Source organism: Drosophila melanogaster, chromosome Y (assembly GCF_000001215.4).
Source record: "Drosophila melanogaster chromosome Y".
NCBI lineage: Eukaryota > Metazoa > Arthropoda > Insecta > Diptera > Drosophilidae > Drosophila > Drosophila melanogaster.
In genome coordinates, this window is record NC_024512.1 from 148,991 (window position 1) to 167,826 (window position 18,836).

At 33.1% G+C, this 18,836-nt stretch overlaps 1 protein-coding gene across 1 annotated transcript in view; it reads right to left on the minus strand.

The window, feature by feature from the left end:
• The window catches only part of PRY (polycystine-related-Y), a gene marked incomplete at both ends in the record, with an annotated part of 45,929 nt that overhangs the window by 2,899 nt on the left and 24,194 nt on the right, over positions 1-18,836 (minus strand). The window contains one exon of the mRNA NM_001110656.3: positions 9,785-10,442. Within this exon, the coding sequence (NP_001104126.3) occupies positions 9,785-10,442 (658 nt within the window). The remainder of the gene's footprint in view (positions 1-9,784; positions 10,443-18,836) is intronic.

The following is an 18,836-nucleotide window of genomic DNA, read 5'->3' on the forward strand; positions in this document are numbered from 1 at the left end:
ACAGTACTTGATACTAATCCTGTATTGTATCCTAGAATATCCGCCTGAGGACAGGCTAAATTTAAAGGATGGGGAAGTAGCATATGTGCCATAGTATAAGACCACATATACTTACACACACACACATACATAACCACATAGGAACAGCCATACACAAAATCATAGAATGCCTTAGGATATAAGTCATTAAATCATGTATCCAATAAAAACCCCCCAATTCTGGTGACAATAACAAATCCAGCCTACCCTAATGTAAACATTAACATCCGCTGCCGAATCAGTTATTCCCACCAAAGGGTCAAAACCGCTTACGCAGCTCAAGTTCTCGGCTGATCAGTACCCATGAGTGATCCACTCAAGAAGGCACCCAATCCAACAGACATAAACATCCGCAGCCGCATTCGCGACTCCCACCAGAGGGTCAAAAACTACTAACACAGCTTTAAGGGTCAAAACTTTCCACGTAGCTCAAACTCGGCTGATCTATATCCATGCGCAATCCACTCAAGAGAGCGCCTAATTAACGTAAACATAAATGAGAGCCTATGTACGCTCAATATGAAGAAGTAAATAAGCTCAGCCAAGGGTTTGCTAAGCGTTCGCTTTGCAAATTAGATTTAGATTTTATTCGTACTTCAATTGTGTAAGACGTGAATTTGTCTCCGACATTCGCTTAAGTTTTTGATCAATAAAAATACTTTTTTTTATAAACCAACAATCCGCGAAGTTGTAATTATATATATAAATATATTTGCTCTTATTAAATTTTTTCTGTTTCTTAATTTTTAAAAAAAATTTTGACTTATAGTGAAGGATTTTCCTGCTTCGAAATGTTTATCATCTACTTGTTCAATCCTTCCTGTCTTTTTGAATGGATTCGTTATTTTACTTTTTACAAGTGGGGCCTGTCTATATTTTATGTCAACTTCAAAATCGTGCCTATTCCTATTGAGGTATTCTATCTTATCGATTTTATTTTGCTGTACGTTAAAGTCCGGTCTGCCTGCATATAGGAAAATGTCTGCTGGAAATCTTTTGGTAGTATTATGTTTAGTTTTATGATTGTATATGTATAGAAGTTGTTTAAAATTTTGTGCATCTATCTTCAATATTTTGCTCGCTACCAATGATTCTTAGCTTTTCGTTTACGGTCTTGTGGAATCTTTCTATGTCTGATATACCATTTTTTCTGGTCGTTATAGAAATTTGTACACCTTCAGATCTTAACCAATTTTGCATGGCTATACACATAAAAGCTGAGGGTTTGTCTGCTTTAATTTCTTGCGGTTTTCCCATATCATTAAATATTTTAGTAATGGCTCTTTTTGCTTCTAGCCAATCTCCACTTTTTACTTCAACCAGTGATGCAAATTTCGAATAGATACCAATGCAAGATAAGAAGATCTGGTTTCCTGTGAGATAAAAAGATAAAAATCTATCACATATTTTTCTCTTGTGTTAAATACTTCTGGTGTTGTTTCATATGTCAATTTCGTGTTTCGATGTTCTGTTTTTGCCAGATTACAAATTTCACATTCATTGATAATGTTTTGAATAAGCTTTTGACTATCAGGATAGTAATATTCTTATTTAAATAAATTGATTATTTTTTCTATACCCGGATCTTCGTCATTAGGGAAATAAATTGCACTCTTTTTGGTACACACATATTCCTTAATACGGTTTTTGGCGAGTTCTGGTGTCATTTCTTTAGAGACTATTTTAATCTTTAACTTTTGAAAGAAATGTTGTACACTTGTTGTATCGTTGTCGCCTTTTTCTAGAGAAGTAATTTAGTGGTCTTTCTGTTATGGATATGTAATTTAGATTATCTTCACTGGCGCTGTGTATAGTTGCGTCTGCGCTGTTTGCGACCTCGCCAACCATAACTTCGTCTATTTTCGTGGGGGAAAGAGCATCCGCGACATGGTTTTCTTTGCCTGGAAGATATTTGATTTTGTAATCAAATTCATTGAGTTTTATTTTCCATCTTTGCAATTTCATGTGTGGTTCTTTAATAATGTTGAGCCATACAAGTGGCTTGTGATCACTTAATATTTCAAATGGCCTCGTAGCATAGTTGATTTCATGTTCGTTTAGCGTTCTACTGGCATAACAAACTAGCTTGTGATTCTGTGATAACACTGCACCAATAGCTACATTTCTGTTATCAGTTGTCAGAGAAAAGGGTTTTGAAAAATCAGGATAGATTAATATCGGGTCTGAAGTTATCAAAACTTTTAATCTTTCAAATGATTCGGTGTATTCTTTACATTTGGTGTCTATTATAGCACCTTTCTTTAATTTAAGGGTCATGGGTTTAACTATTTTGGCAAAGTTAGGAATAAACTTGCGATAGAATCCACATAATCCCAAAAATGATTTTATTTGCTTAGGTGTCTTGGGTAATGGAAAATTTGCAATTGCTTTGGTTTTATTTGGATTTGGTTTGATGCCATTTGTTGTGACGATGTGTGACGATGAGGAATTTAGTTTCTTTCTTCATGAATTCACATTTATCTGGTTGCAACTTTAAATTAGCGTCTCTCAGTTTTTCAAAGACTTTCTTTAGGGATAAAATGTGTTCTTCCAATGAAGTGTATAAACAATTATATCGTCTAAGATAACTAAACAGTCTTTGTAGATTAAATCTTCCAGAAAATTATTCATGCATCTCTGAAAAGTAGCTGGAGCGTTTTTTTAAAACCAAAAGGCATACGAGTATATTCATTATGCCCATACTTAGTTGAAAATGCTGTTTTTTGCAATAGAATTTTCATCCGTCTGGATTTGATGAAATCCCTTAGCTAGATCTATAGTTGTAAAGTATTGGCATCTACCTAATTTGTCCAATATCTCATCCATTCGGGGAATGGGAAATTTGTCGTTAACAGTTATCTCATTTAGATTCATTTAGATTAGAGGAGGCAAGGAGCTTAATGAAGCTATCTTTCGCACATTCGGACGAATTTCTCCCGCTCGCACTTCATAGCCCAAATACTGAACCGTTGTTTTGAGAATTTCATTATATAGTTTTCCCTTTCTAACCAAGCAGCGCAAGTGGCCACGTTCAGCAACAGCTCTATCGCTCTCGTTTTTGCAAAATCCCGTTCATAGATAATTCATCTATTCATCCTCACACATTGACAATAAATAGGAACACGCATAATAGCAAAGGGAACATGGAGAAGAAGTAAACAGCGACTACACGCATACTCATTATTTTCGCCACGACATACATATAGAAAATGTAAATGATAAATATTATAATTAAGATAATCAAGTTTACAAACAAAACTCAGGAAAACCAATAATAAACAAATGTATTACAGGAATATTAAATCAAATACCAACAGAATGCAGATATTCAAAAACACATAACAATATTGGAATAACTTATGTAGAAACAAACATAATTTTAACTTGGAAATTATCAAAAATTGTATTAAATCAAAACTGTATAATTAATAGAGAAATTATAATAGAAGGAGACAATATAATAAAAGCTTTTAATTGTTCTGTTCAAATAGAAAACATATTAATTACAAGCACAACACTAGACTACACACATACGGTCTATATCAATAACAACGTAACAAAATTAGAACCATTATCATATCTAAATGCTAAAGAAATAATTGAAGAACACACTAATACATACAACACATTACAAATTATTACATTAACTATACTTGCTATTATAATACTTACACTTATACTATATTTTATTTATAAATATAAAGGCATTCCCAAAAAAACTAATTGTTAAATATAAAAAAGAGAATCCACAACAAATAGAACAACAAAATAACACAACAACAGAAAATATAAATACAGTACTTGATACTAATCCTGTATTGTATCCTAGAATATCCGCCTGAGGACAGGCTAAATTTAAAGGATGGGGAAGTAGCATATGTGCCATAGTATAAGAGCACATATACTTACACACACACACATACATAACCACATAGGAACAGCCATACACAAAATCATAGAATGCCTTAGGATATAAGTCATTAAATCATGTATCCAATAAGAACCCCAATTCTGGTGACAATAACAAATCCAGCCTACCCTAATGTAAACATTAACATCCGCTGCCGAATCAGTTATTCCCACCAAAGGGTCAAAACCGCTTACGCAGCTCAAGTTCTCGGCTGATCAGTACCCATGAGTGATCCACTCAAGAAGGCACCCAATCCAACAGACATAAACATCCGCAGCCGCATTCGCGACTCCCACCAGAGGGTCAAAACTACTAACACAGCTTTAAGGGTCAAAACTTTCCACGTAGCTCAAACTCGGCTGATCTATATCCTTGCGCAATCCACTCAAGAGAGCGCCTAATTAACGTAAACATAAATGAGAGCCTATGTACGCTCAATATGAAGAAGTAAATAAGCTCAGCCAAGGGTTTGCTAAGCGTTCGCTTTGCAAATTAGATTTAGATTTTATTCGTACTTCAATTGTGTAAGACGTGAATTTGTCTCCGACATTCGCTTAAGTTTTTGATCAATAAAAATACTTTTTTTTATAAACCAACAATCCGCGAAGTTGTAATTATATATATAAATATATTTGCTCTTATTAAATTTTTTCTGTTTCTTAATTTTTAAAAAAAATTTTGACTTATAGTGAAGGATTTTCCTGCTTCGAAATGTTTATCATCTACTTGTTCAATCCTTCCTGTCTTTTTGAATGGATTCGTTATTTTACTTTTTACAAGTGGGGCCTGTCTATATTTTATGTCAACTTCAAAATCGTGCCTATTCCTATTGAGGTATTCTATCTTATCGATTTTATTTTGCTGTACGTTAAAGTCCGGTCTGCCTGCATATAGGAAAATGTCTGCTGGAAATCTTTTGGTACTATTATGTTTAGTTTTATGATTGTATATGTATAGAATTGTTTAAAATTTTGTGCATCTATCTTCAATATTTTGCTCGCTACCAATGATTCTTAGCTTTTCGTTTACGGTCTTGTGGAATCTTTCTATGTCTGATATACCATTTTTTCTGGTCGTTATAGAAATTTGTACACCTTCAGATCTTAACCAATTTTGCATGGCTATACACATAAAAGCTGAGGGTTTGTCTGCTTTAATTTCTTGCGGTTTTCCCATATCATTAAATATTTTAGTAATGGCTCTTTTTGCTTCTAGCCAATCTCCACTTTTTACTTCAACCAGTGATGCAAATTTCGAATAGATACCAATGCAAGATAAGAAGATCTGGTTTCCTGTGAGATAAAAAGATAAAAATCTATCACATATTTTTCTCTTGTGTTAAATACTTCTGGTGTTGTTTCATATGTCAATTTCGTGTTTCGATGTTCTGTTTTTGCCAGATTACAAATTTCACATTCATTGATAATGTTTTGAATAAGCTTTTGACTATCAGGATAGTAATATTCTTATTTAAATAAATTGATTGTTTTTTCTATACCCGGATCTTCGTCATTAGGGAAATAAATTGCACTCTTTTTGGTACATACATATTCCTTAATACGGTTTTTGGCGAGTTCTGGTGTCATTTCTTTAGAGACTATTTTAATCTTTAACTTTTGAAAGAAATGTTGTACACTTGTTGTATCGTTGTCGCCTTTTTCTAGAGAAGTAATTTAGTGGTCTTTCTGTTATGGATATGTAATTTAGATTATCTTCACTGGCGCTGTGTATAGTTGCGTCTGCGCTGTTTGCGACCTCGCCAACCATAACTTCGTCTATTTTCGTGGGGGAAAGAGCATCCGCGACATGGTTTTCTTTGCCTGGAAGATATTTGATTTTGTAATCAAATTCATTGAGTTTTATTTTCCATCTTTGCAATTTCATGTGTGGTTCTTTAATAATGTTGAGCCATACAAGTGGCTTGTGATCACTTAATATTTCAAATGGCCTCGTAGCATAGTTGATTTCATGTTCGTTTAGCGTTCTACTGGCATAACAAACTAGCTTGTGATTCTGTGATAACACTGCACCAATAGCTACATTTCTGTTATCAGTTGTCAGAGAAAAGGGTTTTGAAAAATCAGGATAGATTAATATCGGGTCTGAAGTTATCAAAACTTTTAATCTTTCAAATGATTCGGTGTATTCTTTACATTTGGTGTCTATTATAGCACCTTTCTTTAATTTAAGGGTCATGGGTTTAACTATTTTGGCAAAGTTAGGAATAAAGTTAGGAGTCCACATAATCCCAAAAATGATTTTATTTGCTTAGGTGTCTTGGGTAATGGAAAATTTGCAATTGCTTTGGTTTTATTTGGATTTGGTTTGATGCCATTTGTTGTGACGATGTGTGACGATGAGGAATTTAGTTTCTTTCTTCATGAATTCACATTTATCTGGTAGCAACTTTAAATTAGCGTCTCTCAGTTTTTCAAAGACTTTCTTTAGGGATAAAATGTGTTCTTCCAATGAAGTGTATAAACAATTATATCGTCTAAGATAACTAAACAGTCTTTGTAGATTAAATCTTCCAGAAAATTATTCATGCATCTCTGAAAAGTAGCTGGAGCGTTTTTTAAACCAAAAGGCATACGAGTATATTCATTATGCCCATACTTAGTTGAAAATGCTGTTTTTGCAATAGAATTTTCATCCGTCTGGATTTGATGAAATCCCTTAGCTAGATCTATAGTTGTAAAGTATTGGCATCTACCTAATTTGTCCAATATCTCATCCATTCGGGGAATGGGAAATTTGTCGTTAACAGTTATCTCATTTAGATTCCTGTAATCGACTACCAACCTGAATTTTTGTTTCCCAGAGGCGTCTGCCTTCTTGGGGACCACCCAAATAGGAGAAAAATAAGGGGACTTCGATTTGCGAACAATCCCTTGTTCTATAATTTCTTTAATTTGTTTGTTGACTTCTTGGTCAACGCTTTGAGGGTAGTTGTAGGGTTTACGGTATACTTGGATGACATGTTTAGTAGTACTAGTGAAGGTCAAATTTTCGCCCTCTTTGTACTGAATGTCTCTATATTCGTATAGGACCTTCTTTAAACATTCAATTTCCTCTACATTTAAGTGTTCGAGTCTATACTCGTTACATTCGCGTAACTCATTGTTAATTGCGAATTTGACTATATCGTTGTCAACGGACATGGGATCGGGATGTGTTACATCATTGTCTACTGGGTCTTTAACAACATTTGAAATGAGGCATTTGGGTATTGCAGTCTCCTTCTTCTACTGTTGATCCTTTAGGTGCGGTCTTAACCTTTTGCATTTTTGGTTTGATTCTGTTCACTAGAGCGGAATTATTCTTTTGTTTTGGGTCAAGTCATTTGGATGCGGTCTCGCCCTCCTTTTCTTCATAGAGAAACTTAAATACTTTTGATCTATTTTTTAATCTTTTAATCTATTTTAGCTTTTGTATCTCCTAAATATTTTCGACCTAACAAGAAATCAAAGTTATCAGAAAATTTGTGAATGTAGAATTTTTGAGCAGACGGGCATACTGAAGTAGGTTTTATTATTATACTTCTCTTTAGTTTTATTGGTTTCTTAATAGTGTATACTGTTAGGTTTTCTTCCTTTTCTTCTAAATTCTCAAAATTTTCTCTTATGATGTTAATTGATGATCCTTTATCGATCATTCCCTTATAATTTTTATTATGATGAATTATTTTTACATAGGGACTTGTATGTCCTTCTCTATCATTTGAGTGTCCGAGGCAGCTTGATGAAAATTTACATCCATCCTGCTTTGGTCACTCTGAATCTCGCGTTGTCTTTTTACTGGCCCTTGTCTGTTAACATTATCTGATTCGAAGGTTGGAAATTAAGGGTGTTATTAAGTGGGTTGTTCTGCTGAGTTTGTGTTAAGTCTCGTCTAAATGCATAATAATTCCCTCTTTGATTATTCGGTATGAAACGCGGTGAATACTGGTTTTGATTTGTCATAGGTTGAGTCGAATTTTGAGGTGGTTGTGTATTATGATTCTGATTCGTGCTAGGATAATAATTACTGTAGTTGTGATTTCTATTATTGTAATATTTTTGATTATTATTTTGATTATAGTTTCCCCTGTTCCTACGTTTGTTCATTTCTGTTCTATTAGCATGGAATAGCATCATAAAGTCCTAGTTCCATTGATGCTTGTTTTAATTTATAAATGGTATCAATAAATTTACGTGCCAAAGACATATAAATTTTATCCGGCAGTTTTCGATCTATTACTGATCTGACGGTTTTGGGTATAATTCGATTTATCAACAGGGTCACTTTCTAATTCTAACTTATCGAACATAATCCAGTATTGTGTTTCTATTTTTTCTATAAACTTATAGATACTTCCTGGTTATGATGTGTCTTCTAATTGTTTGATGAGTGTTACATAGGGTCTATGGTCTTTAAATGCCATTGCCAGTGCTTTCTTCATGTCCAGCCATGTGTTAGCTCTTTCCTGGGTTACGACTTCTAAGGCTGAATCCACTAATGACCGCTTCACTGCTCCATATATGACGTGTGCCTGTCTGGCTTCCTGTGTTGGGTATAAACTGAGCAATTGTTCCACTTGGTGCGCCATCGTAGTAATTTAATTCTTTGATTTGGTTTAGAAGTTGGTTTAGATGTGTTTCTGAGAGTTGTGGGACTGCCATGATGTCTTTTGTTTTCTGGAGTTTATTTTGGTTTTAAGTTTTCTTGATTTTAAGTTTTCTTTAAACTTGGTTTTAAGTTTCGGAATTAAAAAATTTAAATTAATTTTTGTTTCCGTCCGCACGGGAGTTTATTTTGAATATTACTTTTACGTAGATTCTTTTGCGGATCTCTAAAATATTTTCGAATCACTACTTTAATTCGCTGATCTTGGATAGCTAGTCGTATAGCATATCCTTCAGTTGATCAGTACCGTACTAAAAGGACTCTTTTATTTTATTGGATCCTACCGACTGCGCCAATTAAATGCTTGCAATATTTATAAGTGAAAAAAATATAATTTTTATTTCACTAAATGATTACAAAACGTTTTATTTGAGAAGAACACCAACCTTTTACAATTAGGTCTCAAACTGAACTCTTTTAATTATTCTGATTTGATTGACGTTCAAGCCTCGGTATCGAGCTTTTCCAATATCGACTTTAGACTTAAGGATTGCATCTTGGATTCAAGTGCATTTGTTCTTGGATACAAATGCTCTTAGATTCTTATAATTTGTTTATTGAAATCGATACTTTTGTTTTTCGGGATTTCGGGTCCGAGCTTTGAACGTGGGAACGTGACGATGGGGTGAGGCTTAAGCAAGGAATTGTTTAAATTAGGGGACAAATGTTTAGTCTACCAGTGGGTGACTTATCTAGAATTGGGGTTTTTTCCATTCTCGAGGATCATATAACAATCTTGTTCTTATCTGGTATCTGTTGGGTACATCCGGAGTAGTGTATGTTGTATTGGGGTGTATATGTTGTAAGTGTATTAGTATTTAGGCATATGCTTAGGTCTTATTATGTATAATAATATAATATAATATAATATAATATAATATAATATAATATATATAATGTAATATTGTACACAATATATATGTAATATTATATATAAAATATATAATGTAATATAATTATAAATAATATAATTTAATGTAATACAATACAATACAATATAATGAATAAAGAAATGCTATTAAAATGCCATGCATGTGCTAACCCTGGTTAAATGATATTTCAGCGATTTCCGTGCTTCGGATATTCGTTCATAAACCGTCCGGCTAACACGATTTGCATTAATTGTCAACATTTTCTGGAAAACCGGAAAAAAGGTACATTATTACTTACCATAACAACTACGTGTTCTGTGGGGGGAAGACGGACTTGTATATCTTCGTCGGATTTGCATTCATCGACTAAAAAATTTTCTACTCCAATACAGTACTGTAGTGGCTTAAATCTAGCTTGGCTTTGATTGCAATGTAATAAAAATTGAGTCTCATGTGCGTTTCCGACCCTAGGACTTATGGTGCACATAGTATCGGCAGGTCCCATGTTTTTTTCCAAGAAAACCCAAGATGTGCCGTAATAAGTCAATTTTGAGTTATACCGATTCACAGCCTCTACATTAAGGTGTATTCCAAGCAAGCGCTTTTTCGTTTCTTTAACATCAAAAATTAGTCTTTTTGAGGCTCCTTCCACAGGTAAACCCTCAACGCGCCAGATCCATTTTGAAATTTTTTTATTTTGACAACGCAAACATTGTCCCTTTAGATGAATTGGCATCTGTATAGTGTATTTGTTACCATTGCAATTGCTTACGCATGCAATATTTACATTTATTAGCTGCCGAGATGAAGAAAACACTATACTTTGTTTTGTAGTGGCTGTACGAAGAGGATCAAAGGTAGATCTTATTAGCAGCATGACGCGTAGTGTCTGGTTATTAGGTTGACTATATGCAGGTATAATTACCCTATTACCTGTAGAATAAGCCGTATTATGACTTATGCTTTGAAAAGAAATATAAAACTTACATGTGCCCATATTTTCTTGACATACTCTTGTATTTTGTTTTTGATTTGAAGTACAAGACCATTTATATCCTAAGTGTTGCGAACTCGCGCGAGTCAAAGATAAATCTCTACTGGGACCAGCACTTACAGAGATACTTTTTCCACGAAATACTTTACGATAATTTCCACCTCGAATAGAAGCGAATAAGCGTTGAGAAGCCAAGGCCAAGTAACACTAAAAATAAATTTAAAAAAATTAATTCATCGGACATCGAAAGACCCATTCGGATCATCATATATTATATATATAGTAGCATATGTGCCATAGTATAAGACCACATATACTTACACACACACATACATAACCACATAGGAACAGCCATAAACAAAATCATAGAATGCCTTAGGATATAAGTCATAAAATCATGTATCCAATAAGAACCCCAATTCTGGTGACAATAACAAATCCAGCCTGCCCTAATGTAAACATTAACATCCGCTGCCGAATCAGTTATTCCCACCAAAGGGTCAAAACCGCTTACGCAGCTCAAGTTCTCGGCTGATCAGTACCCATGAGTGATCCACTCAAGAAGGCACCCAATCCAACAGACATAAACATCCGCAGCCGCATTCGCGACTCCCACCAGAGGGTCAAAACTGCTAACACAGCTTTAAGGGTCAAAACTTTCCACGTAGCTCAAACTCGGCAGATCTATATCCATGCGCAATCCACTCAAGAGAGCGCCTAATTAACGTACACATAAATGAGAGCCTATGTACGCTCAATATGAAGAAGTAAATAAGCTCAGCCAAGGGTTTGCTAAGCGTTCGCTTTGCAAATTAGATTTAGATTTTATTCATACTTCAATTGTGTAAGACGTGAATTTGTCTCCGACATTCGCTTAAGTTTTTGATCAATAAAAATACTTTTTTTTTATAAACCAACAAACCGCGAAGTTGTAATTGGCGCAGTCGGTAGGATCGGCGTGTGAACATAATCTCTTAGAGCTAATAGATTAGTTCGAGATTAATAAAGCGCAACTCGTGACGAACAAAGTTTCGTTTGTGCTTCAGTTAATACAAAGCAGATCCGCAAAAGAACTTATGTGACAAAATATTTGTGAACAGTTATCTAACTCTCGATATTGGATATTATTAATACAAATATAAATAAAAAAAACTGCAAGTGACCATTAAAGTGTGACCGTTATTTATTTAGAATAAAGGAAATAATAATGACCAAAGTATTATATTTAAGCACAGCAAAGTCAAAATCGAAATAATTATGCAAGTAATAATTCAAAAAAAGTTGAAAGCAACCAAGCGGCACACAATGAGTTCAAACAAAAGTTAGAACAAGGTAGAGCGCAAAACGCTCTAAATTATCAAAAGCCCGAATCGTATTCTACTACTAACCAGCCCCAAAAAAGGCAGCGTGAAAGTTCCAGTGGTCAGTCTAGAATGGATACCAGTGAAAATTTTCATCAACTTGCTTCGGGATCGGAATCAGAAGTAGAAGAAGAACATACCCCTTCATACAAATAACTATGAACGAAATCAAACTCAAATGTTTGATGTTTGATTGACACAGGTTCATTAAAAACTTTGATGAGTAAAAATTTTTTCAATTGTCCGATCAACTCAAAAGCTCCATTAGATGTACACACAATAAACGGTCAAATTATTTTAAAATCAAAAATTACATTAAAACCTAGTAAATTATGTCCGACAAAGCAAACATTTTATTTACATAAATTCTCAGAAAAATACGACATTTTGTTAGGCAGGGAATATTTGGAAGATTCCAAAGCAACTATATGCTATACATCCAATACAGTCACTTTAAATAAATACACATTTAAATTGCGACTTGAAGATATTAACGAAGAAGAGGAAACACCTAAAGAGAGTTTAAAAGAAAACTTATTAGATTCCCCAAATATTGAGTATGTCAATTATGTAATTGACAACGAACTCAATGAAACAAATGAATTTCGACTTGATCATCTAAACGATGAAGAGAGGAAAGCCCTCACCAGTGTCTTATACGAGTTTAGTGACATACAGTACAAAGAAGGTGAAAATTTGACCATCACAAGTACAACTAAACATGTCATAACAACTAAACACGAAGACCCAATTTACAGACGACCATATAAATACCCACAAAGCTTCGACGAAGAAGTCGAAAACCAAATGAAAGACATGATTCGACAAGGCATCATAAGAAAATCGAATTCTCCATATTGCTCTCCTGTTTGGGTAGTACCCAAAAAGCCAGATGCATCGGGAAAATCGAAATTTCGCATAGTCATTGACTATCGCAACCTCAACGAAATAACCGTTGATGACAAATACCCAATACCAGTAATGGATGAAATATTGGATAAGCTTGGAAATTGCCAATACTTTACAACCACTGACCTCGCAAAAGGTTTTCATCAAATACAAATGGATGAAAATTCTATAGCGAAGACAGCTTTTTCAACCAAAAATGGTCATTTTGAATATACTCGAATGCCATTTGGTTTAAAAAATGCACCCGCAACTTTTCAACGTTGCATGAATAATCTCTTAGCAGATTTAATATACAAAAACTGTCTCGTATATATGGATGACATAATTGTGTATTCCACTTCATTGGAAGAACACATAATGTCTTTGCGAAAGGTATTCTTAAAGCTCAGAGAAGCAAATTTAAAATTACAGCTAGATAAATGCGAATTCCTAAAAAAGGAAACTGAATTCTTAGGGCATATAATTACAACAGATGGTATTAAACCAAATCCCGCAAAAATTAAAGCCGTAGTGAATTTCCCTATAACAAAGTCCACTAAGGAAATAACGTCCGATCCCATATTAATATACCCAGATTTTAAAAAGTCTTTTTCACTAACTACGGATGCTAGCAATTTTGCTATAGGCGCGGTATTATCGCAAGAGCATAAACCTCTATGCTATGCTAGCAGAACTCTGAACGAACATGAAGTTAATTGTTCCGCAACTCCTTGCTATTGTTTGGGCCACTAAATATTTCAGGTCCTATTTATTTGGTAGAAAATTCGAGATCCATAGTGATCACAGGCCATTAGTTTGGCTTGATTCAATTAAGGAGCCAAACAGGAAACTTCAGAGATTGAAAATCAAATTAAATGAATTTGACTATCATATCAAATATCTCCCTGGTAAAGAAAACCATGTAGCAGATGCTCTATCGAGAGTAAAAATTGAAGAAAACTTCCTAGGAGAAATCTCCAGTAACATTTCGTTACCAACACAAGCTACTATTCACAGTGCTCAAGAAGATAACCAATCTTATATTTCCGTAACGGAAATACCAATTAATTACTACAACAGGCAGATAGAATTTATAAAAGACAATTATAATAACGTAGAAACTAAAAGATACTTTCATAAAACAAATATTAAAATTCATTACATAGAAATGACAAATGTCCATGCCAAAGAATTAATTAAAGAATATTTATGTACCAAAAGAAGCGTAATTTTCTTTCATAACGAAATAGATTTCCTTACATTTCAAAACGCTTACATAGAAATTGTCAGTCCGAATAACATAACTAAAGTTATGAAATCAAACATCAAATTAAAAGACATTGAAACATATTCCGAATTTAAAGAAATAATTATAAAAAGTCACAGAGAACTTTTACACCCAGAAATAGAGAAACAAACTAACCTTTTTAAAGAAAAATATTATTACCCAGACTACCAAAAGTTAATACAGAACATTATTAATGAATGCGAAGTATGTAACATATCCAAAACAGAATATAGAGATACTAAACTAAGATATGAGTTAACACCAAAAACTTTTAATCCCAGAGAAAAATATGTTATAGATTTTTATTTAATCAATAATAAAACGTTCCTGTCATGCATTGACATTTATTCAAAATATGCCGCTTTGATTGAAGTCAGTAGTAGAGACTGGCTGGAAGCAAAAAGAGCTCTTCTTAAAATTTTCAATGAAATGGGAAAACCGTCCGAAATAAAGGCCGATAAAGATTCAGCTTTTATATGTTCCGCGTTACATTTATGGCTTAGGTCCGAGAATGTGAATATAAATATCACAACAAGTAAAAATGGAATTTCTGATATTGAAAGATTCCATAAAACAGTCAATGAAAAGTTAAGAATCAATAATAGTGAGTCCGACCCAGAAAATAAGATAACACAATTTGAAACTATTCTCTATGTATATAACCACAAAACTAAACACAATACAACTGGGAGAACACCAGCTGATATTTTCCTTTATGCAGGAACACCTGCATATGACACCCAAAAGGAGAAACAATCAAAAATAGATAAGTTGAATAAAGATAGACATATCTATGAAATAGATACTAGATATAAACAAGCACCATTGGTAAAAAGTAAAACAACTAACCCATTTAAGAAAACAGGACACGTAGAACAAATAGATGAGAAACATTACGAAGAAACAAATAGAGGAAGAAAAGTTGAACATTATATATCTAAATTTAAAAAACAAAAGAAAATTAATAAAAGTAAATACAATTCCAGCTCAACTCCCGAAAATCAAGTGGGGTCCGATTAAACAGTTATTCATAATAACACTTATAATATGTTTCATCCGTGCCGTCCGTGGTCAAAGCCTAGAGGTGAACCCGATACAAGCTAAAAATGGATATCTTATATTTAAAACAGGATCAGTTAATATACCTATAAACTATGAATATCATTATTTGTCTGTAAACTTAACAAAAACCGAACAAACTTTTGCAAATTTAATTAAACAAGCTGAAGAATATGTTACTATAGCCCAAATCTAATATTTAACTGAAAAATTAGACAGAGAAATGAATAGAATAAGAATAATAAAACGCAATAAACGTGGTTTAATTAATATTATAGGTACCGCATATAAATACCTTTTTGGCACTTTAGATCATAATGACAAAGAAGAATTAGAACAAAAAATAAACGATCTTTCTCAACATAGTATTCAAATTAATGAATTGAATGAAGTAATAGAAGTAGTCAATAGTATTTAATTTACAACACTTTACCGAATACGTTGAAGATATAGAACTTGGTATGCAATTAACAAGACTTGGTATTTTTAATCCCAAATTATTAAGACATGATCCATTATCAAATGTAAATTCCGAAAAATTGCTAAATATAAAAACTTCTACGTGGTTAAAATCAGATGCAAATGAAATACTTATTATTTCCCATATTCCTAGAGACATTATAAAAACTGCACTTTTTAACATAGTACCATATCCAGACAAAGATAATAATATACTTATAGAAAATGTAAATGATAAATATTATATTCGAGATAATCAAGTTTATAAACAAAACTCAGGAAAACAAATGTATTACAGGAATATTAAATCAAATACCAACAGAATGCAGATATTCAAAAACACATAACAATATTGGAATAACTTATGTAGAACCAAACATAATTTTAACTTGGAAATTATCAAAAATTGTATTAAATCAAAACTGTATAATTAATAGAGAAATTATAATAGAAGGAGACAATATAATAAAAGCTTTTAATTGTTCTGTTCAAATAGAAAACATATTAATTACAAGCACAACACTAGACTACACACAAACGTTCTATATCAATAACAATGTAACAAAATTAGAACCATTATCATATCTAAATGCTAAAGAAATAATTAAAGAACACACTAATACATACAACACATTACAAATTATTACATTAACTATACTTGCTATTATAATACTTACACTCATACTATATTTTATTTATAAATATAAAGGCATTCCCAAAAAACTAATTGCTAAATATAAAAAAGAGAATCCACAACAAATAGAACAACAAAATAACACAACAACAGAAAATATAAATAACAAATCCAGCCTGCCCTAATGTAAACATTAACAACCGCTGCCGAATCAGTTATTCCCACCAAAGGGTCAAAACCGCTTACGCAGCTCAAGTTCTCGGCTGATCAGTACCCATGAGTGATCCACTCAAGAAGGCACCCAATCCAACAGACATAAACATCCGCAGCCGCATTCGCGACTACCACCAGAGGGTCAAAACTGCTAACACAGCTTTAAGGGTCAAAACTTTCCACGTAGCTCAAACTCGGCTGATCTGTATCCATGCGCAATCCACTCAAGAGAGCGCCTAATTAACGTAAACATAAATGAGAGCCTATGTACGCTCAATATGAAGAAGTAAATAAGCTCAGCCAAGGGTTTGCTAAGCGTGCGCGGAAGTTTTTGTTATTTCAGTTGGCTCGCCAAGTGATCGGATGTTTAGGGGTCGTGAACGTTGGCTCGCGATAGGGTCTAGGCTTTGGACTTCGGACTTTAATTGAAGGGCACTCGATCTTTGATTACATTTCGTACTTAGACATTAACGTGTATGTGTGATTGTTTATAATAGTGTGTGTGGTTGGGGAGTTGTGGGTGTAGAATGGATATGTTATTTCCCCATCCTTAAGAAAAAATCCTGTCCTCAGGCGTTTAGAATAGTGTACAATAGAGGGGTATTAGGGGTGCAGTATTGTCTGTTTCATTTTTTAGGGTTTGATTTTTAAATATTACAAGTAACTTTTGGGGTATATTCTTATATTTATAGTTAAAGTACAATATTACAATAATAATTATTATGATTAGTGCTGTAAGTGTTATTATTTGAAAGATATTATTGGTCTGGTTGCGTTGTTCGACTATTTCTTTTGCCTGAATGTATTCGAGTGGTTCAAGTTTTGTTACATTATTGTTCACATAGATAGTTTAAGTATAGTCTAACATTGCGTTGGTAATTAATATTTCTTCTAATTGGACATAACAATTAAATGCTTTTATCATGTGATTGCCTTCTATTATAGTTTCTCAAATGATACAGTTTTGGATTAGGATAGCCTTGGGAAGGTTCCAAGTTGTGATTATTTTAGGCTCTACATATTTTATTTCAAAATTAGTATGTGTTTTACTGTATCTACATTGTGTTGGTTTAGTATACCAGTTATACATTTATTTACAATTGAGCTTTGAGAACTTGCCGTGTAAGTTTGATTATTGTGTGAAAAATATTTGTCATGTATTGTTTCCGTTTTTCCGTCTCGGTAGGGTATTATTTTAAAAACTGGTGTTTTGGTTATTTCCCTTGGAATGTGGGATATTATCAGAATTTCGTTGGTATCAGATTTAAGCCAAGCTGAAGTTATAATATTAAGAAGTTTTTCAGAATTGACGTGGATTAATAAATTGTGCTTTAAAAGTTATGGATTAAAGATACCTAAGCATGTCAGTTGCAAACCAAGCTCTATGTCTCCAATATATTCAGTGAATTGTTGTAAGTAGAAAATGATTCAATTCATAAGTTGTTCTGCTTCAAAGTTATTATTTATATGATAAGTCAATTCGATTCCTTGGTTAACGGCTTCTATTATGTGGTTAAGCTTGCTTATTTGTACATTATATTTAGGGATGTCGGCTATTTGTTGTTATAAATCTTCGTTATCTTCTTGATCTAAAGTAACGAATAAGTATATTGTTAATAACCAGACCGCGTTTACTACGTTTTACAATTCGTATACCGTTCATTTCTCTGTTAAGTTTTTCTACTAGATACTGTATTTTTGGCGAGTTATTAAAATATTCAGTTTGCTTAATAACTTCTTCATAAGTATTTTCTGTTTTAGTTAAGTTAATAGATAAGTAATGATATGATAATGATGATAATGGTTTATCGGTTTATCTATTGATCCGGTCTGAAAAGATTAGATAGCCGTTTTTGGCCTGGATAGGGGTTACTTCTAGGTATTGTGTGTTAATTTAATTTAAAATAGGAAATGTTTATTGTTTATTAAGTAAAAATGCATGACATACTTGTCTCTGGGACTAAAGGTTTCTGGGGTTGTTTCAAGGGTTAATTTTGTGTACAGTTTTAGCGATGATACAGATTTCACATTCGTTTATGATGTTTTGTAATCTTGTAATAATTCTTTTTTTTTTTTGAGAATGATTTGCTTGAATTGGGCGTATGTTTGAATGTCTATTAATTTACTACTAGTTTTCATAGTTTTAGTGAAACTGTCGGGACTTATGATTTGAATATACACATTTTGAAATATTTGAAAGTCGATCTCATCAGGGAAGTGAATAAGACTTTTCTTAGTGCAAGGGTATCAGTCATTTCTTTATTCTGGTTTTATAGAAATATTTTATTATTTGGACGTCGTCAAAATTGTCTTTTATGAATTCGAATTGTCTGCTATAATAATTAAGAGGTCTTTCTGTTATTGAAATGTGATTTTGGTTGTCTTCTTCTGCACTATGCACAGTAGCTGCTGTGGGAAGGGAAGCTGAATATTATAATCGTATTCGTTAAGTTT